At 45.1% G+C, this 24,382-nt stretch overlaps 1 protein-coding gene across 10 annotated transcripts in view; it reads left to right on the top strand.

Moving 5' to 3' along the window:
- plpp3 (phospholipid phosphatase 3) overlaps nucleotides 1–24,382 on the top strand; it is a 37,675-nt gene that overhangs the window by 7,855 nt on the left and 5,438 nt on the right. For all 10 annotated transcript variants that reach the window (XR_005992113.1, XR_005992109.1, XR_005992114.1 and 7 more), the window contains 3 exons: nucleotides 1,083–1,270; nucleotides 4,083–4,140; nucleotides 17,457–17,633. Coding sequence is in view for 2 of the 10 variants with exons in the window: in XM_041791759.1 (XP_041647693.1) it covers nucleotides 1,083–1,270; nucleotides 4,083–4,140; nucleotides 17,457–17,633 (423 nt within the window). In the remaining 8 variants the exon portion in view is untranslated. The remainder of the gene's footprint in view (nucleotides 1–1,082; nucleotides 1,271–4,082; nucleotides 4,141–17,456; nucleotides 17,634–24,382) is intronic.

The following is a 24,382-nucleotide window of genomic DNA, read 5'->3' as shown; positions in this document are numbered from 1 at the left end:
TGTTTGTTTGTATTTTTGTTTGTTTGATTGTTTGTTTTTTTGCTTGTCTGTTTTTCTGTGTTTGTCTGTTTGCTGATTTTTTTGTTTGTTTGTTTGTTTATTTGTTTGTCTGTCCATCTGTCTGTCTGTCTGTCTGTTTATTTGTTTGTCTGTTTGTTTGTCTGTCTGTTTGTTTGTTTGTTTGTTTGTCTGTTTGTTTGTCTGTTTGTTTGTCTGTCCGTCTGTCTGTCTGTCTGTTTGTTTGCTGATTTGTTTGTTTGTTTGTTTGTTTATTTGTTTGTCTGTCCGTCTGTCTGTCTGTCTGTTTGTTTGTTTGTTTGTTTGTCTGTTTGTTTGTCTGTTTGTTTGTCTGTCTGTTTGTTTGTTTGTTTGTTTGTCTGTCTGTTTGTTTGTTTGTTTGTTTGTCTGTTTGTTTGTCTGTTTGTTTGTCTGTTTGTTTGTTTGTCTGTTTGTTTGTCTGTTTGTTTGTTTGTCTGTTTGTTTGTTTAGTAGTCCTGAGTGTAAGCTCGATCCTCTTAGTTTGGTTTAAAGCATGAACACACACCAAGAGTAGAACCATCCAGCAGAGCTGACTACAGTCAGAGGACTTCCTGTCACATGACCCTGACTGAAACATTTGTTTCTTGGTCTGCATGAATAATTAAAAACTGATCAAAACAGAGGAGATGTTTATTTGTCTCTAGACAACACACTGTCTGTCTATCTATGATGAGCGGCCGCCACCGCAAAAAGACATGTTTGAACCTTATTTATTTAAAAACACACACCAAGAGTAGAACCATCCAGCAGAGCTGACTACAGTCAGAGGACTTCCTGTCACATGACCCTGACTGAAACATTTGTTTCTTGGTCTGCATGAATAATTAAAAACTGATCAAAACAGAGGAGATGTTTTTATTCCCGTCTCTAGACAACACACTGCTCACGTGTCTATCTATGATGTCAGAGACGCCGCCGCCACCGCAAAGACATGTTTGAACCTTATTTATTTATTTTAGTAGCGAGGTAGGGAGGGGCCACACACCCTTCACTTCCTGTTCTAACATCTGTGTCCCTAACCCTGACTGGCTGTGCTCTCTCAGATGGGCGTGTTTCTGTTCGGGTGTGCCGTCAGCCAGTCGTTCACCGACATCGCCAAGGTCTCTGTGGGTCGGATGAGACCGCACTTCCTGGACGTGTGCAGACCCGACTTCTCCGCCATTGACTGTTCCCAGGGTTACATCACCAACTACACCTGTAGAGGAGACGAGAGCGACGTGCAGGAGGCCAGGTGGGTGTCAGGGACAACAACAACAACACAACACCAACAACAACACAACAACCAAACAACACCAACAACAACAACCAAACAACAACAACGGCAACACAACAACCAAACAACACCAACAACAACAACCAAACAACAACAACAGCAACACAACAACCAAACAACAACACAACAACCAAACAACAACAACAACAACAACCAAACAACAACAACAACAACAACCAAACAACAACAACAGCAACACAACAACCAAACAACAACCAAACAACAACAACAGCAACACAACAACCAAACAACAACAACAACAACACAACACCAACAACAACACAACAACCAAACAACAACAACAACACAACAACCAAACAACAACAACAACACAACAACCAAACAACAACAACAACAACACAACAACCAAACAACAACAACAACACAACAACCAAACAACAACAACAACACAACAACCAAACAACAACAACAACAACACAACAACCAAACAACAACAACAACAACACAACAACCAAACAACAACAACAACAACACAACAACAACAACAGCAACACAACAACCAAACAACACCAACAACAACACTACAACCAAACAACAACAACAAAACAACACAACAACCAAACAACAACAACACAACAACCAAACAACAACAACAACAACACAACAACCAAACAACAACAACAACACAACACCAACAACAACACAACAACCAAACAACAACAACAACACAACAACCAAACAACAACAACAACAACAACACAACAACCAAACAACAACAACACAACAACCAAACAACAACAACAACAACAACAACACAACAACCAAACAACAACAACAACAACACAACAACAACAACAACAGCAACACAACAACCAAACAACACCAACAACAACACTACAACCAAACAACAACAACAAAACAACACAACAACCAAACAACAACAACAACACAACAACCAAACAACAACACCAGCAACACAACACCAACAACAACAACAACCAAACAACAACAACAACACAACAACCAAACAACAACAACACAACAACCAAACAACACCAACAACAACAACACAACAACCAAACAACAACAACACAACAACCAAACAACAACAACAGCAACACAACAACAACAACAACAACAACCAAACAACAACAACACAACAACCAAACAACAACAACTGCAACACAACAACCAAACAACAACAACAGCAACACAACAACCAAACAACACCAACAACAACAGCACAACAACCAAACAACAACAACAACAACAACACAATAACCAAACAACAACAACAACACAACAACCAAACAACAACAACACAACACCAACAACAACCAAACAACAACAACAATAACAACACAACAACCGAACAACAACAACAGCAACACAACAACCAAACAACAACAACAACAACACAACACCAACAACAACAGCACAACAACCAAACAACACCAACAACAACAACACAACACCAACAACAGCACAACAACCAAACAACACCAACAACAACAACACAACACCAACAACAACACAACAACCAAACAACAACAACACAACAACCAAACAACAACAACAGCAACACAACAACAACAACAACAACAACCAAACAACAACAACACAACAACCAAACAACAACAACTGCAACACAACAACCAAACAACAACAACAGCAACACAACAACCAAACAACACCAACAACAACAGCACAACAACCAAACAACAACAACAACAACAACACAATAACCAAACAACAACAACAACACAACAACCAAACAACAACAACACAACACCAACAACAACCAAACAACAACAACAATAACAACACAACAACCGAACAACAACAACAGCAACACAACAACCAAACAACAACAACAACAACACAACACCAACAACAACAGCACAACAACCAAACAACACCAACAACAACAACACAACACCAACAACAGCACAACAACCAAACAACACCAACAACAACAACACAACACCAACAACAGCACAACAACCAAACAACACCAACAACAACAACACAACACCAACAACAACACAACAACCAAACAACAACACAACAACCAAACAACACCAACAACAACACAACAACCAAACAACAACAACAACACAACACCAACAACAACAACACAACAACCAAACAACAACAACACAACAACCAAACAACAACAACAGCAACACAACAACCAAACAAAAACAACAACAACACAACAACCAAACAACAACAACAACAACAACAACACAACAAAAGCAAGAACACAAAAACAACAACAACATATAAAACAACAACATAACAACAACATCAACTCAACAATAACATAATGACATCACTAATCCAGATGTAAACACCTGGACATAAACGCTGAAATCTTATAATGATGTCTTCTAAGGTGTGTATCAGATCCAGATGTAAACACCTGGACATAAACGCTGAAATCTTATAATAATCATGATAATATCTTGAATTTATTTAGCGCCTTTCAAAAATCCCAAGGACGCTTTACAAGAACACATAGACAAGGACAAACTATGTGAGGGGAAGGAAGAGTGTAGGGCTGGTTAGGCTGTGGTGAACAGGTGATGCTTGAGACGTTTTTTGAAAATGTTGATCTCTTGTCTCAGATCCATCTTCTGATGTCAGATGTTTCAGTCTACAGTGAAAGTAAAGGAATGCGGCCCATCGTTCCAATACTTTTGGGGGGACTGTCTGCTAGGAGTGTAACCTGCTGATGTCTGTGCTCCATCATAAACCACCGTCCCTTTTTCTCTGTAAACTCACTGATGGTCTCTTCTCTTCACAGGAAGTCCTTCTTCTCTGGACACGCCTCTTTCTCCATGTTCACCATGCTGTACCTGGCTGTGAGTACCCCCACCCTCAGCAGAGTCTGGATCTGTTAGACTGTAGTCTGCTGACTGTTAGATTCTGTTCCCTCCTCTGTGGGGCGCTCAGACATGCTCCACCTGTTTTATCAATCAGCTGTCTGGTCACTTCCTGTCCTCTCGGGTTTCCTCTCTCTCCACTTGTCATGGGTGTTGGGTGGAGCTGATCTCCCTCCAGGAATGTCCCACCATCTAATGACTCAGAGTACGAGCGGGGCTGGGGGAGGGTCTGTTTGGCTGGTGTCCTGGTCTCTTTGTGTCCTGGTCTTGGTGGTCTCTCTGGTCTTGGATCTGTTGGTGGCCGCTGGTTGAAGTGGCGGTATGATGCCGTGAGAGTTTCCTGCGGTATTCCCCAGCCTCTGGGTGAACCTTCAGCTCCGTCCGTAGGAGTGATGAGAGCGAATAGAGAGGGAAAGAAGAACGGCGTCCAGACCATCCAGCTGTGGCGAGCTCAGAGAGACGAGGAGGAGGAGTTAGTGGATGTTTGGAACATTAAACCAGTGAAGGCATTCCTCCTGGAAAAAAGGAATCTGTGGTGTTTTTTGTTTTTGCCAGCTGAAACCAACATGAGACTCCATGTTTTCACTCACAGGAACTTTCCCGCTCTCTGTGAGAGTCCTTAAATAAATCCTCCGTTTCCATGCACGGGAGGAAGAACAGACCCTAAAGTGGACCTCAGTCTGAGTCCCAAGTAACCTCAGATTTATGAGCAAACCTGCAGCAGTAGATCCAGGTAGTGGTCCACAGGTACGTTTGGTCTCTATGAGCCCAGGTGAACCTGCAGCAGTAGATCCGGGTAGTGGTCCACAGGTACGTTTGGTCTCTATGAGCCCAGGTGAACCTGCAGCAGTAGATCCGGGTAGTGGTCCACAGGTACGTTTGGTCTCTATGAGCCCAGGTGAACCTGCAGCAGTAGATCCGGGTAGTGGTCCACAGGTACGTTTGGTCTCTATGAGCCCAGGTGAACCTGCAGCAGTAGATCCGGGTAGTGGTCCACAGGTACGTTTGGTCTCTATGAGCCCAGGTGAACCTGCAGCAGTAGATCCAGGTAGTGGTCCACAGGTACGTTTGGTCTCTATGAGCCCAGGTGAACCTGCAGCAGTAGATCCAGGTAGTGGTCCACAGGTACGTTTGGTCTCTATGAGCCCAGGTGAACCTGCAGCAGTAGATCCGGGTAGTGGTCCACAGGTACGTTTGGTCTCTATGAGCCCAGGTGAACCTGCAGCAGTAGATCCAGGTAGTGGTCCACAGGTACGTTTGGTCTCTATGAGCCCAGGTGAACCTGCAGCAGTAGATCCAGGTATTGGTCCACAGGTACGTTTGGTCTCTATGAGCCCAGGTGAACCTGCAGCAGTAGATCCAGGTAGTGGTCCACAGGTATGTTTGGTCTCTATGAGCCCAGGTGAACCTGCAGCAGTAGATCCAGGTATTGGTCCACAGGTACGTTTGGTCTCTATGAGCCCAGGTGAACCTGCAGCAGTAGATCCGGGTAGTGGTCCACAGGTACGTTTGGTCTCTATGAGCCCAGGTGAACCTGCAGCAGTAGATCCAGGTAGTGGTCCACAGGTACGTTTGGTCTCTATGAGCCCAGGTGAACCTGCAGCAGTGGATCCAGGTAGTGGTCCACAGGTACGTTTGGTCTCTATGAGCCCAGGTGAACCTGCAGCAGTAGATCCAGGTAGTGGTCCACAGGTACGTTTGGTCTCTATGAGCCCAGGTGAACCTGCAGCAGTAGATCCAGGTAGTGGTCCACAGGTACGTTTGGTCTCTATGAGCCCAGGTGAACCTGCAGCAGTAGATCCAGGTAGTGGTCCACAGGTACGCTTTGGTCTCTATGAGCCCAGGTGAACCTGCAGCAGTAGATCCAGGTAGTGGTCCACAGGTACGTTTGGTCTCTATGAGCCCAGGTGAACCTGCAGCAGTAGATCCAGGTAGTGGTCCACAGGTACGTTTGGTCTCTATGAGCCCAGGTGAACCTGCAGCAGTAGATCCAGGTAGTGGTCCACAGGTACGTTTGGTCTCTATGAGCCCAGGTGAACCTGCAGCAGTAGATCCGGGTAGTGGTCCACAGGTACGTTTGGTCTCTATGAGCCCAGGTGAACCTGCTGCAGCCTGCAGACCGTGTCCCGCACACGCCTCCATGAGCTGCAGTCTGATCAGGAGATCAATATTTTAGAAAATAACACAGAACTGTGATTGACGGGTGACCAGTCCAGGCTGTAGCCCCGCCTCTCTCCCAGTGACAGCTGTGATTGGCTCCTGGCCTGGGGATGATGGATGATGAAGATCAAAGAGCCTGCAGCTGATGGAGAGGTTTATCAGAGAAGGACTGATTGATCTTAACTGTGTCTCCTGGCAGGTCGTAATGATTGATCACCTCTAAGGCTGCGATTGATCGACCTTGAAGGAATCACTCAGTGACCTCTGAGCAGTGGCGGTGAGGGGAGGAGGAACATGGCGGTGAGAGGGCGATCACAGCTGACATTACCAGGGTTTAAATGGACCGGCTCCTCCCCGTCAGTGTCAGTCGTGTTGGGGCTGCTTCTGATTGGACAGGCATGTTTGATGATGAAGGTTTATTGGGGGAGCGCTGTCAGACGAGGACTACTTTAACTCTTTCATACCCATCTGTTTAACGGACTCTGTGCCAGTCTAATGATAGATACCTTCTACCATAGCTGTGAACCATCAGATCTGTGCTCAGACTTTCATCTGTGTCACAGAGGAGCAGAGATACTCTCTCTGTATCATCCTCTCAGCTCCTCCTCCAACACATCGGGACGTCCCGCCACAGCTCCATGGGAGGGGATAAATTAAACATCAAACAGGGCAACACCTCACGGTGTTCAGGAAGGACAGAACCTTTCAAAATAAAACTCAGAGGGTGATTGGATGAGTGATCTGCCTGTCAAATTCATTAGCCAATCAGAGCGACTAATCATGTGACATAGTGGGTGTGCACCGCCGCTGAGGAGTGATCCCTCAGTCAGCTGATGTCATGTCAGTCTGAGATCCGTCTCCATCAGTGGAGCTGGTTTAAACGAGCAGTCAAACCTCTCAGTGTGGTTCTCAACCTTTTCAGCCCGCGACCCCAAAAATAAAGGTCCAGGAGACCGGGGACCCCCAAAATAAAGGTCCAGGAGACCAGGGACCCCCAAAATAAAGGTCCAAGAGACCAGAGACCCCCAAAATAGAGGTCCAAGAGACCAGAGACCCCCAAAATAGAGGTCCAGGAGACCGGGGAACCCCAAAATAAAGGTCCAGGAGACCAGGGACCCCCAAAATAAAGGTCCAAGAGACCAGAGACCCCCAAAATAGAGGTCCAGGAGACCGGGGAACCCCAAAATAAAGGTCCAGGAGACCAGGGACCCCCAAAATAAAGGTCCAAGAGACCGGGGACCCCCAAAATTAAGGTCCAAGAGACCAGGGACCCCAAAATAAAGGTCCCAGAGACCAGAGACCCCCAAAATAAAGGTCCCAGAGACTGGGGACCCCCACTGTACCTGAAGGTGGATGAACACAGCCATGAACACTCTGGATTAGTCATGTGGAGACAAGGCCGTCCATAAAGGGGTATAAAGAGAGAGGTTTCTGGGACCCAGCCAAACTTGGGACCATGGAGGTCAGCAAACCCAGGGTCTATTGTAAAGTTATGCTGTTAAAACCATATTTATATTTGACCTGAATAATAACCACTCTTATGAAAGAACAAACATTTTTTTATTCATTTAGCCTTCTATAAATGAAAATAGCTTTTGTAAAAAACATAATTAAGATTGGTTCAAAATTGCTAAAATGGGTTAAGGGTGGCAAAAATGGTGGAAACGGTGGTGAAATTTGATTTTTAAAGAACATAAGTGATTTAAAGTGGCTAAAAATAAACAAAATTTGGTTAAAGTGGTAAAACAGGTGCAACAATTGGTTAAAGGAGATTGAAAAGTGGCTGAAATAGCTTTAAAGTGCAAAAAATGGTTGAAAATTTGGTGAAGTGGGATGAAAAATTGATATAAACTGGTAAAAATTGCTAAACTGTGCTATAAATGGGCAAAAAGGTGTGTAAAAAGTGCTTGAAAGAGGCAATTTAGGGTAACAAGAGGCAACAGCAGGCAGAGAAGGGGAAGAACTGGTTTAGAGGAGGCAAAAACAGGCAGAAAAAAAGTGTTGGAAAGGGTTTTAAGTCGCAAAAATGTGTTAAAATTGGTGTTTTAAAGAGTGTTGAAAAAGGGTTAACTGTGGTGGATGTGGTGCCCTGAACCCAGAATGCAGACCAGAATGATGAAGTTTAAGAGATTTATTGAGGAATAGTTCAGTGAAGGGGGGGGTCCACAGATCTGAGGTAGTGAGGGGCTCCAGGGAGAGTGTGCTGACGTGAGGCAGGGAGCGAGGCCCTGGAAGAGCAGAGGAGAGGCCAGTGTCAGAATGGAGGTCACGACAAAGTCACTAGAAACCCTCGTGAAAAATCTCAGAGAGCCGAGGTACCGCTGTGAGAGGTAGACAGGACTCTGGCGCTGAGGCGAGTCTCTGCAGCCGGTTGAAGAGAGATTGATTGCGGAGTGGAGTCAGATGCGATCAAAGGGAGCAGCCTCAGGGGAAGCAGAGTGAAGTTAGCCACAAGCACCGAAACACCGGAACCGGAACCCACCAAAGTAATATCAGTGCAGACGAAATCACCACAGTTAACATTTGGTAAAACTGGTGTCAAGTGGCAGCAGTGTTAGCTGAAAAATATTCTTAGTTTTTTAGGCATCTGGTGACCCCCTCTCAGTGTCTTGCGACCCCCAACGGGGTCGCGACCCAGAGGTTGAGAACCACAGGTGTCCAGATCTGATCAGACTGCCGCTAGAGCTGCATCCCTTCAGCTAAATCACACCTGTAGCTCCGCCTCTCCCTCCTCTAATGATGCTGATTGGTCAGGAACCAGAGTACCAGCTCTGAGAGATGGATCCTCCTGACATGAATCTGATCTGGACCATTCTCAGTGTTTTAGACCATCATAAACACTGAAGGACTTCAGGTGTCAGTCTGGTTTTTCTCTACAGGTGTGTGAAGGTTCTAGGAGTCCTGGTCTTTGTCTGCTGCTTGTTTCTGCCTGCCTGCAGAGCTGTATTTATTCCTGGTTCTCAGTGTGAACGACTGAAACTGTGCAGCGTGAGAACCAAACTGAGCTCTTGTTCTGCAATGATTTCATGAACACAGTGACGCTGCATGATTTTAATTCTGCCCTCCTTTTGTTCTGTAGATGTGAGCGCGCTCTCTCTGCAGCAGCGCGGCACAAACAGATCCTCCACGTTTGTTTTGTTCTCCAGAAACCACACGGACAGACTGATCTGGATCCTGCGGTTCTCTGCGCTTTTGTTTCTCACGGTGGTGGAAGTGACATTTCCACACACAAACCTGTCTGCTCTTTTAGTCCGTGTGATTTTGAAGAACTTCATGTCCTCTTTGGTTTCCTGTCTGAAGTCCAGGCTTCACAGCCTCTTTGGAGATTTCATCAAGTACTGGACTAATGTTCAGTCATTAGGGATCCTAAAACCATGCTGGATGTGAACTGGACCAGAAACCTGCAGGAGCAGCAGTCGGGGCAGAGTTGGACCTAAAATGATCTGCTGTGCATCCTGATTCATGCTCCGTACTTTCTGGTAGCAGAGATCTGTGTATGAATGTTTGGCGCCTCATTGGCCCAGCCTTGTCTGGAGTGTAGCCAGCCTATCACAGCCCCCGCCCCCCCCTTCCCGATGATGCTCTGTGCCCTCTCGTCTCTGCAGGAAGCGTCCGAGTCGTTTCAGAGTTATTTCAGTCCTCTGTGTTTGTTTGTGTCAGGCAGAAGTACCGCTGTGGTTAAAGCCTCGTATATCACACGCAATCACGCCGCCGTTACTCACCGCGTGTCTCACAGCGGGGTGTGAACAGTGGGGGTGTTGGAGCGTTAAAACGAGCCGTGGTTGTCGTTCTTTGTCACTTGGTCATGTTTGTTCTCCTCCTTCTGTGACTGTGAGTCAGAGAAGATCCGATGAGACGGATTCCTGCAGAAACCACCAGACTGAGAGTCTCTGAGAGTCCCTGTCAGTCAGCGGGGACTCCTGTGGTTGTTTCATTGTTTTCCTGTAATCAGACTGTTCTACAGCAGAGAGAGAGACAGTGTCAGGCTGGTTTCAGGCCCCAGTCTGATTTTTATGCTGTCTGAGCATTCCTGACCCTTAAACTCAGGTCCTGGTCTGCAACAGTCTCCAACAGTCCTGCCCTGCTTTAGGACAGCGTTACTCAACCAAAGAGCCAAACGGTTGAAAAATACCTTTACAAGAGCCACCGTTAAGTAGCATTAAAGGAAATGAAAGATAAAGATGGTTAAAAAGCAGCAAAAATAGGGAGAAAAAGTGGAAGAAGGGTCAGAAAATAGGAAAAAAAAGTTAAGAAGTGACAAAAAAATGAGGTACAGATGGCAGAATAGTCCAGAAATGGCAAAAAATAGGAAAAAAAGTGGTGTTTAATGGCAAAAAATGGGTGAAAAGTGGTGAAAAATGGGGAGAAAAAGTGGAAAAAAGGGTCAGATAAAAAGCAAAAGGGTGGGCAGTGACAAGAAAATGAGTTGCAGGTGGTAAAATGGTCCAGAAGTGGCAAAAAAACATGGGAAAAATGGTATTTAATGGCAAAAGGTGCCTTAAATGGACAAACAATGGTGAAATAGGCTCAGAAAAGTGTCCCTTTAAGGTTTTTGGGGGGAATAATATTTAAAATGAAGACATCAAAGAGCCACACGTTAAGTTTCACTGCTGTAGGAGATCTCAGCGTCTTCCTCTCTGGTTCTTAACTCACCTGAATGTGAGCTGAGCCAGGATTGGTCAGGTTATTTGGGTTACTGCTCCACCTGTAGTTGGATGTAAATCAGAGATGATTAGCTCTAACTCTTTATTTTATCCTTCTGAAGAGCTCACGCTCACTGATCCGGCTAATCCGGATCAGATTAAGGTTAAAGCATCTGGTTTGGTCTGGCTGTGAAGGAGTGAATGAGCGCTGCCTTTTATTTCATCATCAACACTTTTTCTAGTTGTTCTCTTTAGAGAAGGTGGGACACCTGCTCCGTCCTCCAGCCCTGTCCTAAAGTCTTCATGTTGCTCTGCTCTGTCCTCCAGCCCTGTCCTAAAGTCTTCATGTTGCTCTGCTCTGTCCTCCAGCCCTGTCCTAAAGTCTTCATGTTGCTCTGCTCCGTCCTCCAGCCCTGTCCTAAAGTCTTTATGTTGCTCTGCTCCGTCCTCCAGCCCTGTCCTAAAGTCTTTATGTTGCTCTGCTGCGTCCTCCAGCCCTGTCCTAAAGTCTTCATGTTGCTCTGCTCTGTCCTCCAGCCCTGTCCTAAAGTCTTCATGTTGCTCTGCTCCGTCCTCCAGCCCTGTCCTAAAGTCTTTATGTTGCTCTGCTGCGTCCTCCAGCCCTGTCCTAAAGTCTTCATGTTGCTCTGCTCCGTCCTCCCAATGGAGTGTCTGGAGCTTGACCACACCCTGTCCTAAAGTCTGAGGAGGAAGTGGAGGGAGGGTAGAAACACAGGAAGACTGGGCTGATCTCACCACCAAGTATAAAAAAGAGAGAGAGACATGGGCAAGCAACTGAAGCGACCTTGGACCAGGCTGGTCCTGTTTTGGCTCAACTTTTTATCCCGACCCTGAGGATGGTCTCAGACGGCGAGCTGAGAGACAAGCATCCGCGTTGTCTTCAGTTTACCCCGACAGAGGTGTAATAGAGGTGTAATAGAGGTGTAATAGAGGTGTAATAGAGGTGTAAAAGAGGTGTAAAAGAGGTGTAAAAGAGGTGTAATAGAGGTGTAATAGAGGTGTAAAAGAGGTGTAATAGAGGTGTAATAGAGGTGTAAAAGAGGTGTAAAAGAGGTGTAAAAGAGGTGTAATAGAGGTGTAATAGAGGTGTAAAAGAGGTGTAATAGAGGTGTAACAGAGGTGTAATAGAGGTGTAACAGAGGTGTAATAGAGGTGTAATAGAGGTGTAAAGGTGTAATAGAGGTGTAACAGAGGTGTAACAGAGGTGTAATAGAGGTGTAATAGAGGTGTAACAGAGGTGTAATAGAGGTGTAACAGAGGTGTAATAGAGGTGTAATAGAGGTGTAAAGGTGTAATAGAGGTGTAACAGAGGTGTAATAGAGGTGTAATAGAGGTGTAATAGAGGTGTAAAAGAGGTGTAATAGAGGTGTAATAGAGGTGTCATAGAGGTGTCATAGAGGTGTAATAGAGGTGTAATAGAGGTGTAAAAGAGGTGTAAAAGAGGTGTAATAGAGGTGTAATAGAGGAGTAATAGAGGTGTAAAAGAGGTGTAACAGAGGTGTAATAGAGGTGTAATAGAGGTGTAACAGAGGTGTAAGGTGTAATAGAGGTCTAATAGAGGTGTAAAGGTGTAATAGAGGTGTAACAGAGGTGTAACAGAGGTGTAATAGAGGTGTAATAGAGGTGTAACAGAGGTGTAATAGAGGTGTAACAGAGGTGTAATAGAGGTGTAATAGAGGTGTAATAGAGGTGTAATAGAGGTGTAAAAGAGGTGTAAAAGAGGTGTAAAAGAGGTGTAATAGAGGTGTAATAGAGGTGTAATAGAGGTGTAAAAGAGGTGTAATAGAGGTGTAACAGAGGTGTAATAGAGGTGTAATAGAGGTGTAACAGAGGTGTAATAGAGGTGTAATAGAGGTGTAAAGGTGTAATAGAGGTGTAACAGAGGTGTAATAGAGGTGTAATAGAGGTGTCATAGAGGTGTCATAGAGGTGTAAAGGTGTAATAGAGGTGTAACAGAGGTGTAATAGAGGTGTCATAGAGGTGTAATAGAGGTGTAAAAGAGGTGTAATAGAGGTGTAACAGAGGTGTAATAGAGATGTAGAGGTGTCATAGAGGTCTACAGTCATGGATGAAAATAGTGGCACCCCGGGAATTTCTCCAGAAAATACACTATTTCTCACAGAAATGGTTGCAATTACAAATGTTTTTGCTATACATGTGTTTATTTCCTTTATGTGCATTGGAAACACACAAAAAAAAACAGAAGAAAAGGCCAAAATTGACATAATTTTACAGAAATTCAAAAATGAGCCGGACAAAATTGTTGGCACCATCAACTTAACATTTGGTTGCCCACCCTTGGGAAAAAAATAACTTGAACTAGTGTCTTCCTATAACCATCAACAAGCTTCTTACTCCTCTCAGCTGAACTTTGGACCACTCTTCTTCTCCAAACTGCTCCAGGTCTCTCAGATTTGAAGGGTGCTTCTTCAACAGCAGTTCTGAGATCTCTCCATAGGTGTTCAATGGGATTTAGATCCGGACTCATTGCTGGCCACTTCAGAACTCTCCAGCTTTGTCTCCAACCATTTCTTGGTGCTTTCTGAGGTATGTTTGGGGTCATTGTCCTGCTGGAACACCCATGACCTCTGACCCAGACCCAGCTTTCTGACACTAGGCCCTACATTGTGGCCCAAAATCTTTTGATAGTCTCAGATTTCATGATTCCTTGCAGACAGTCAAGGCACCCAGTGCCAGAGGCAGCAAAACAACCCCAAAACATCCTTGAAGCTCCACCATGTTTGACTGTAGGTACTGTGTTCTTTTCTTTGTAGGCCTCATTCTGTTTTCTGTAAACAGTAGAATGACGTGCTTTTCCAAAAAGCTCTACCTTAGTCTCATCTGTCCACTAAATGTTCTCCCAGAAGGATTGAGGCTTACTCAGGTACAGTTTTGCAAACTCCAGTCTGGCTTTTTTATGTCTCTTTGTCAGCAGTGGGGTTCTCCTGGGTCTCCTGCCATAGCGCTTCATCTCATTCAGATGACCACGTATGGTCCCAGCTGACACTTTTGCACCCTGAGTCTGCAGGACAGCCTGAATCTGTGTGGAAGTTGACTGAGGATGTTTATCCACCATTCCAACTATCCTGCGTTGCATTCTTCTGTCAGTTTTTCTCTTCCGTCCACGTCCAGGGAGATTAGCCACAGCTCCATGGTTATAAACTTCTTGATTATATTACGCACAGTGGACAAAGGAATTTCAGGATCTCTGGAGATGGCCTTTAACCTTGAGATTGTTCATATTTTCCCACAATTTTGCTTTTTAAGTCCTCAGACAGTTCTGGGCTCTTCTTTCTCCCCTCCATGCTTGGTGTGACACACACAGACACACAACACAAAGGTTGAGTCAACTTTTAGACATTCTAACTGGCTTCAGGTGTGATTTCTAGATTTCAGCACCTGTTACTGCCACAGGTGAGTTTAAATGAGCATCACATGCTGGAAATAAAATGGATTACCCACAGTTTTACAATCATTACAATCATTTTGTCTGGCCCATTTTTGAGTTTTGTGTAAAAATATGTCAATTTTCTCTTTTTTATTCTGATTTTTTGTGTTTTAATGCACATGAAGGTGGTAATAGAGGTGTAATAGAGGTATAGAGGTGTAATAGAGGTATAGAGGTGTAATAAAGGTGTAGAGGTGTCATAGAGGTGTCATAGAGGTGTCATAGAGGTGTCATAGAGGTGTCATAGAGGTGTCATAGAGGTGTAATAGAGGTGTCATAGAGGTGTCATAGAGGTGTCATAGAGGTGTCATAGAGGTGTAATAGAGGTGTCATAGAGGTGTCATAGAGGTGTAATAGAGGTGTCATAGAGGTGTCATAGAGGTGTAATAGAGGTGTCATAGAGGTGTCATAGAGGTGTAATAGAGGTGTCATAGAGGTGTCATAGAGGTGTAATAGAGGTGTCATAGAGGTGTCATAGAGGTGTAATAGAGGTGTCATAGAGGTGTCATAGAGGTGTAATAGAGGTGTCATAGAGGTGTCATAGAGGTGTAATAGAGGTGTCATAGAGGTGTCATAGAGGTGTAATAGAGGTGTCATAGAGGTGTCATAGAGGTGTAATAGAGGTGTCATAGAGGTGTCATAGAGGTGTAATAGAGGTGTCATAGAGGGGTAATAGAAGTGTAATAGAGGTGTCATTGAGGTGTAATAGCGGTGTAATAAAGGTGTTGAAGTGTCATAGAGGTGTCATAGAGGTGTAATAGGGGTGTAATAGAGGTGTAATAGAGGTGTAATAAAGGTGTTGAAGTGTCATAGAGGTGTCATAGAGGTGTCATAGAGGTGTAATAGAGGTGTAATAGAGGTGTAATAAAGGTGTTGAAGTGTCATAGAGGTGTCATAGAGGTGTCATAGAGGTGTAATAGAGGTGTCGTAGAGGTGTCATAGAGGTGTAATAGCGGTGTAATAAAGGTGTTGAAGTGTCATAGAGGTGTCATAGAGGTGTCATAGAGGTGTAATAGAGGTGTAATAGAGGTGTCATAGAGGTGTCATAGAGGTGTCATAGAGGTGTAATAGAGGTGTAATAGAGGTGTCATAGAGGTGTCATAGAGGTGTAATAGAGGTGTCATAGAGGGGTAATAGAAGTGTCATAGAGGTGTCATAGAGTTGTAATAGAGGTGTAATAGAGGTGTAATAAAGGTGTTGAAGTGTCATAGAGGTGTCATAGAGGTGTAATAGAGGTGTAATAGAGGTGTAATAAAGGTGTTGAAGTGTCATAGAGGTGTCATAGAGGTGTCATAGAGGTGTAATAGAGGTGTAATAGAGGTGTCATAGAGGTGTCATAGAGGTGTCATAGAGGTGTCATAGAGTTGTCATAGAGGTGTAATAGAGGTGTAATAAAGGTGTTGAAGTGTCATAGAGGTGTCATAGAGGTGTAATAGAGGTGTCATAGAGGGGTAATAGAAGTGTAATAGAGGTGTAATAAAGGTCTAGTGGTGTCATAGAGGTGTAATAGAGGTGTAATAAAGGTGTTGAAGTGTCATAGAGGTGTCATAGAGGTGTAATAGAGGTGTCATAGAGGGGTAATAGAAGTGTAATAGAGGTGTAATAAAGGTGTTGAAGTGTCATAGAGGTGTCATAGAGGTGTAATAGAGGTGTAATAGAGGTGTCATAGAGGTGTCATAGAGGTGTAATAGAGGTGTAATAGAGGTGTCGTAGAGGTGTCATAGAGGTGTAATAGCGGTGTAATAAAGGTGTTGAAGTGTCATAGAGGTGTCATAGAGGTGTCATAGAGGTGTAATAGAGGTGTAATAGAGGTGTCATAGAGGTGTCATAGAGGTGTCATAGAGGTGTAATAGAGGTGTCATAGAGGTGTCATAGAGGTGTCATAGAGGTGTCATAGAGTTGTAATAGAGGTGTAATAGAGGTGTAATAAAGGTGTTGAAGTGTCATAGAGGTGTCATAGAGGTGTAATAGAGGTGTCATAGAGGGGTAATAGAAGTGTAATAGAGGTGTAATAAAGGTCTAGTGGTGTCATAGAGGTGTAATAGAGGTGTAATAAAGGTGTTGAAGTGTCATAGAGGTGTCATAGAGGTGTAATAGAGGTGTCATAGAGGGGTAATAGAAGTGTAATAGAGGTGTAATAAAGGTGTTGAAGTGTCATAGAGGTGTCATAGAGGTGTAATAGAGGTGTAATAAAGGTGTTGAAGTGTCATAGAGGTGTCATAGAGGTGTCATAGAGGTGTAATAGAGGTGTAATAGAGGTGTCGTAGAGGTGTCATAGAGGTGTAATAGCGGTGTAATAAAGGTGTTGAAGTGTCATAGAGGTGTCATAGAGGTGTCATAGAGGTGTCATAGAGGTGTAATAGAGGTGTCATAGAGGGGTAATAGAAGTGTCATAGAGGTGTCATATAGGTGTCATAGAGTTGTAATAGAGGTGTAATAGAGGTGTAATAAAGGTGTTGAAGTGTCATAGAGGTGTCATAGAGGTGTAATAGAGGTGTCATAGAGGGGTAATAGAAGTGTAATAGAGGTGTAATAAAGGTCTAGTGGTGTCATAGAGGTGTAATAGAGGTGTAATAGAGGTGTAATAGAGGTGTAATAAAGGTGTTGAAGTGTCATAGAGGTGTAATAGAGGTGTACAGGTGTAATAGAGATTTGTGTCTCAGGGCTCTGTGGATCTCTGTAAACCAATCTCACCTGTTTATGACAACATGAGGGAGAAAAGCTGTTAAACAGGCACTGCTAGCCTCAGTGCTGGGGGCCAATCCTCCGTTCATCCTCATCAGCATGTAGAGATCCCAGACCTGAATCAGAGAGCCACAGAAACAACAGATGAGCTGATCTACGACCCAGAGGAGGAGCAGAGAGCTCTGACATCAGCTCAGCCTCACGTTATTATCGAGTATGGACACAGGAAGTAAAGTGGCGTTACCATGTCAGGACATCTCCACGTTGGGAGACTTTAGATCTAAATAGTAATTTTATTCTCTCTGATTCTCACTGACCCTCTCTCTGTCTCTCCACAGTTCTACATCCAGTCCAGGTTCACGTGGCGTGGCGCTCGTCTCCTCCGCCCGCTGCTCCAGTTCACTCTACTGATGATGGCGTTTTACACCGGCCTGTCACGTGTCTCTGACCACAAACACCATCCGACTGACGTCCTGGCTGGATTTGTGCAGGGCGCCCTGGTGGCCTACTGCATAGTGAGTATAACTAGAGAGACATCTATCACCGCTGTCCTCATGGAGGACTCTACAGACCAGGGTCTCTCTAAACCACTGATCATCAACTGGCGGTCCGGGGGCCAAATCAGGCCCTCCAAAGCTTCCTGTCCTCCAGAAGATCATTAAATTCAGAAAAGGAGGAAAAGGAGATGTTTTGGTTTTAAGAGTATCATTTAGCTTTAAATGTCTGCAGCAGTGAAATCCACCCCAAAAGAAATGAAGATTCAAATAGTTTCAGAATGACCCAACATTTGATCTGTTTTGACTGAAATTAACCTGTCAGCCATTATTAGTAAATATTTCTTTAAAATGTGTTCAAACTGGCAACAATGGCCAGATAAAGTGGTGAAAAAGGGGTTAGAGAGTGCTAAAGATGGGCGAAAAGATCCAAATAGGTGTACAAAGGGACAAAAACTTGCAGGAAAAGTGGTGAAAAGAGGTTAAAATGTGGCAAACCAGATGCATCAGGACAAATGTTCCACTCCTTCAGGTTTCCAGTGAGGACTTAGAAGAGACATCTCTGTGACCCCTGTTTTCAGGCTGATTTCTTCTGAATCTACAGCTTTTTAATGTTCATTCATGGTTTATAAACTTGGAAGTATTTTCCTGTCAGTAATGACTTTTAAAAGTTTGTTTTCTGGTAAATATAAGATGTTCTAGTCTCAGAGGCACCCTCGGTGGTCTCCTCTCTGCTCCGTCGTCTCATTTTCTCCTCATTCTTAGTTTTGTGGAGCTGAAGTGGAGTGGGCGGCGGCGGCGTGAGCAGGGTCTCTGTAATGAAGAACAGATTTCTCTGAGCCTGGCGTTGCTTAAGGAGCGTTTGTGCGTCGGTGTCTTCAGCGCTCTTGTGACATCTCGTCTCAGCGGCTGCCAGATGATTTTGTAACCCTGGAAAACTGAATTCAGGTCAGGAGGAAGAAGGAGGCGTCGTGTGAGAGGGAGCGGGCGAGCGTTTGAAGCAGGAATGAGCCCGTTAATGATTGTGGTTTTTATTTGGTGGCTCTGGTTCTATCAGCGCAGCAGGAGCGCCCTGCACGCCTCCAGTAGACTCTTACCTTTCCACCTAATCATGAGCGTGGAAAAGACTAGCTTCATAAAACTCCTGAGGAGTGGCGCCTACGCCGTCCTTGGCACCGCTAAAGTACACACTGAAAACACACACTCTACACACCGCGGGATTATGGGAGAAATGAAGCATGAGCATGGCAATCAGCGAGTAACAAAGCCCATAAGAATCCACGCCGGGCGCCGCTCCGGGACGACTTCAGCCCTGACAGGAAAATAAAAACCAGGGTTTTAGAAATGAGCATGAACTCAGAGCGGGCAGAGAGGGGGGCAGGGACGGTGTGCTGGCTCAGGAGGAACGTAGGTTGAAATCCAGATCAGCTGTTCAACAGGGGCGCCGCTGTTCGATGGTATCAGGACACGCTCAGTCTGTGAAAACACAAAAGAGAGGCCGAGCTGTCAGAAACAGCGGTTACCAATCTGAGGTCCGAGGCCCTTCAGAGAGCCATCAAAGGGGGGCAGGCGCCCACACGTGTTCTGTGACAGAGATTCGGATCAGTCTTCATGTTTGACCCTGGTGGACCCTCCGGGGTATCCACAGTGAAATAGCTGGGAACCATTGGTCTCAATTACACAAATAAGTTGGCAACGGTGGGTCAAAGTGGAGAGAAGTAAGGGTTTCCTTCATACCAGTGTAGATTCAGTGCCAGAAGTTGCAGTTTTAGTGGACTGGCAACTCTTACATTGGAAGCAATTCTGGTGGATTGTTGCTAGAGTCCATTCCCAAAGATGCAATCTTAATTGTGCATTAGCAATGTTTGGGTTGTACACTGTTGAATTTCCAACATTTGGATTGGATACATCCAACAGTTGCAGTCTCAGATGTTGCTCTGGCAACATTCACACTTGTGCTTATGCCTTTAGTTGTCCCACAATGAGAGTTTTCTATCCTTTCCTGGTCTACAAATATGAATTTACTGAAAATGTTTGTGCAATTTAAAACATTTCCTGTTGTTTTCGACTAAACTATGTCTGATGACCTGCAGCTTTTAGAGGTTTGGATGTTTTCTAAATTTCAAAATTGCAGAATCCTCAGATGACAGCTGCTGATCAAACCCTGTAGACCCTCTTCCTCCTGCCAGTCCTACCTGGAGCTTCCTATCAGACACGCTGACCCAGTTTTCCTCCGGTGCTGTAACAGAGGTTAGAGGGGCGACCCCAGCAGGAAGCAGCTGGAGAGCATTGGTTTGTTTTTGGAGGTTCATTGTCACAGAGGAGACGAGCGGGGTCAGGAGTCAGGATTGGGGTGAGAGGATGCTTTGGCTCAGATTTAAACACAAGGACATGCTGCACATGCTGAGTGTGTTAAAGTCTGCTGAAGTTTGCGGTCTGTGTGGTCCAACAACGCGACTTTTATCACTCTAAACTCACAAATCAAATGAACAATGCCACCATTTAACACATGCAGATTTCCTTGAATGATTCGTGCATATTGCACCAAACTCCCCACTGTTTTCTCAGAACTATGCCCCCATCCTCTGACCTACATTGGTGTTAATGCATTGTCTGAGAGACTGTGTGGTTAGACAGTGAATACATCCACCTCTGGTTTCATGTGCGTGCAAACATCGTACCATTTCTGTTCTGGGACATGCTCAGAAGGCTTTAGTGTGTGGGTTTATTTAGACACGCACACTTCCTGCAGCTCAGAGCACACTTTCCTGTGTGACTCACGTCTTTTTGTGACATTTGAATGTTCATTATCGTCCAAAATTAAACCCATTAATGCGCCTTTTCTCCACCGCTGAGTCTGCATCACGCCACTCAGAGGGCCGGTGTCTTTGTGTTTGTGTGTGCCACTGAAAGGAAGTGGCAAGGTCGTGATAAGGTGTTCGCCCCGGCCGGTACAGGGGCGATAGGTTGGAGGTTGGGTGACAGAGCAATGAGGCTTGTTGTGATTGGACAAGGGAGTATCCTGAGGGGAAATGAGCCAGGAAGTTTCCCATGACAGCTCGGTGATTCCCCTAGATATGACTCTCCATTATATCACACACTTTTAGTAATATTAATATGTTAATGTGTAGAAGAGTTTTCACGGTTGTAGAACTATAAACTCTGATCCTAGCAGAACTACTGATAACAAAGCTACAAAATAAGAGTCCTCACAAGCCAGTTTAAGGTTCCTTCTTGTTTTGACAGAAACCTTTTACACATGGTCTAAACTGCACACGCGTCTTCTTCGTGTCTTAAACCTTGGTTCTGTTGACCTCAAGGCTCCGATGTTTAGAACAGATCTAAAGACCATAATTCATCATTAGCTGATGTTAGATCAAATCTTTCGTGTCTTAAACCTTGGTTCTGTTGACCTCAAGGCTCCGATGTTTAGAACAGATCTAAAGACCATAATTCATCATTAGCTGATGTTAGATCAAATCTTTGTCATATCCGTCGTTCATGTTCAGAGTGCTGAAGCTCCAGTCTTCACCTGGTGGCTCAGTCCAGATTTACGTTTGCTCCAAAAGTCCATCTATGAGAAGGTTAAAGGAGTTTCGGGTACGCTGTGCCTTAGTCCTACAGCGTTGTTCCTCTGAACCTTCTGCAAGGGTGACTTGATTCCCCAGGTGCCTCTTCATAAGGGTTCTCTGTTTGTTTTTTGCCAAGAACAAAGAAGTCAGGATGAGGGTCAGCGCCTCCAAGTCTCAGTTCAGGGATCTCTGCTGGATTTGTCCCTCCAGGTGGGGAGTGAGACTTTTCCCCAGGTGAAGGAGTTCAGTTTCAGTAGAGCTCCAACCCTGACCTATGCTCATGAACTCTGAGTAGACTTCCAACCCTCACCTACGGTCATGAACTCTGAGTAGAATTAGAGGAGGTTGCAGGTCCAAGTGTTCAGAATGAGGTTCCTCAGGACGGCATCTGTCTTGAGGGTGAGGAGCTCGTACATTTGTAGGGAGCTTGAAGGAGCAGGTTGAGGTGGTTCAGACACCTGATCAGGGTGCCTCTTTATCACCTCCCTATGGAGGTCTTCCTGGCACATCCAACCTGGATGGAGACCCAGGATGGAAGGATGCATGATGGATTGGATGGATGGATGGATGATGACGCATGGATGGATGGATGGACGGATGGATGTGATGATGGATGCATGGATGGATGAATGATGGATGGATGATGGATGAATGGATGCCTGGATGGATGGATGGATGGATGGATGGATGGATGGATAGATGGATGGATGGATGGATGGATGGATGGATGGATGGATGGATGGATGGATAGATGGATGGATGGATGGATGGATGGATGGATGGATGCATGGATGGATGATGCATGGATGGATGGATGAATGGATGCATGGATGGAACGATGGATGGATGCATGGATGGATGGATGAATGCATGGATGATGGATGCATGGATGGATGGATGGATGCATGGTTGGATGGATTGATGCATGGATGGATGGATGGATGCATGGATGGATGATGCATGGTTGGATGGATGCATGATGGATGGATGGATGGATGCATGGATGGATGATGATGGATGGATGGATGCATGGATGGATGGATGTATGGATGGATGGATGCATGGATGGATGATGCATGGATGGATTGATGGATGGATGCATGGATGGATGGATGGATGGATGAATGCATGGATGGATGGATGGATGCATGGATGGATGGATGGATGGATAGATGCATGGATGGATGGTTGGATGGATGCATGGATGGAACAATGGATGGATGCATGGTTGGATGGATTGATGCATAGATGGATGGATGGATGCATGGATAGATGGATGCATGGATGGATGGATGTATGCATGGATGGATGGATGATGCATGGATGGATGGATGGATGCCTGGATGGATGGATGCATGATGGATGGATGGATGGATGGATGATGCATGGATGGATGGATGGATGCATGGATGGATGCATGGATGGATGGATGGATAGATGGATGGGTGGATGGATGGATGCATGGATGCATGGATGGATGGATGCATGGATGCATGGATGGATGGATAGATGCATGGATGGATGGATGCATGGATGGATTGATGGATGGATGCATGGATGGATGCATGGATGCATGGATGGATGGATGGATGATGCATGGATGGATGGATGGATGCATGGATAGATGGATGCATGGATGGATGGATGGATGGATGGATGCCTGGATGAATGGATGCATGGATGGATGATGCATGGATGGATTGATGGATGGATGCATGGATGGATGGATGGATGGATGGATGAATGCATGGATGGATGCATGGATGGATGCATGGATGGATGGATGGATAGATGCATGGATGGATGGTTGGATGGATGGATGGATGGAACAATGGATGGATGCATGGTTGGATGGATTGATGCATAGATGGATGGATGGATGCCTGGATGGATGGATGCATGGATGGATGATGCATGGATGGATTGATGGATGGATGCATGGATGGATGGATGGATGGATGGATGAATGCATGGATGGATGGATGGATGCATGGATGGATGCATGGATGGATGGATGGATAGATGCATGGATGGATGGTTGGATGGATGGATGGATGGAACAATGGATGGATGCATGGTTGGATGGATTGATGCATAGATGGATGGATGGATGCCTGGATGGATGGATGCATGATGGATGGATGGATGGATGGATGCTTGGATGGATGATGCATGGATGGATGGATGGATGCATGGATAGATGGATGCATGGATGGATGGATGATGCATGGATGGATGGATGGATGCCTGGATGGATGGATGCATGATGGATGGATGGATGGATGGATGCTTGGATGGATGATGCATGGATGGATGGATGGATGCATGGATGGATGGATGGATGCATGGATGGGTGGATGCATGGATGGATGGATGGATGCATGGATGGATGGATGGATGGATGGATGGATAGATGGAAAGATGGATGGATGGATGGATGGATGGGTGGATGGGTGGATAGATGGATGGGTGGATAGATGGATGGATGGATGGGTGGATGGATGGATGGATGGGTGGATAGATGGATGGGTGGATGGATGGATGGATGGATGGATGCATGGATGGATGGATGCATGGATGGATGTATGGATGGATGGATGCATGGATGCATGGATGGATGGATGGATGCATGGATGCATGGATGGATGGATAGATGGATGCATGGATGCATGGATGGATGCATGGATGGATGGATGGATGCCTGGATGGATGGATGCATGATGGATGGATGCATGGATGGATGATGCATGGATGGATGGATGCATGGATGGATGGATGCATGGATGGGTGGATGGATGGATGGTTGGATGGATGCATGGATGGATGCATGGATGGATGGATGGATGCATGGATGGATGGATGGATGGATGGATGCATGGATGGATGCATGGATGCATGGATGGATGGATGGATGCATGGATGGATGGATGGATGGATGGATGCATGGATGGATGCATGGATGCATGGATGGATGCATGGATGCATGGATGCATGGATGTTGGTTTTGTAGAGCAGAGCCATGAATACTGATCACAGTAATTGTGGGTATCATGAACAAACCAGGGTTGTCTTAAGAACAGGTCAATATTTGTGTTTTACAGAAGATTATACCATCGTTTTACTCTCTGGCTGCTCAGGCCTCAAACTGAAAACTCAAAAATCACAACAGGAAGTCCTAAAATGGTCATTCGGGTTTCA

The sequence above is a fragment of the Cheilinus undulatus genome, linkage group 7 (genome assembly GCF_018320785.1).
Source record: "Cheilinus undulatus linkage group 7, ASM1832078v1, whole genome shotgun sequence".
Classification (NCBI taxonomy): domain Eukaryota; kingdom Metazoa; phylum Chordata; class Actinopteri; order Labriformes; family Labridae; genus Cheilinus; species Cheilinus undulatus.
The sequence above is the reverse complement of the archived record's forward strand: the minus strand, read 5'-3'. Positions and strand labels throughout refer to the sequence as shown.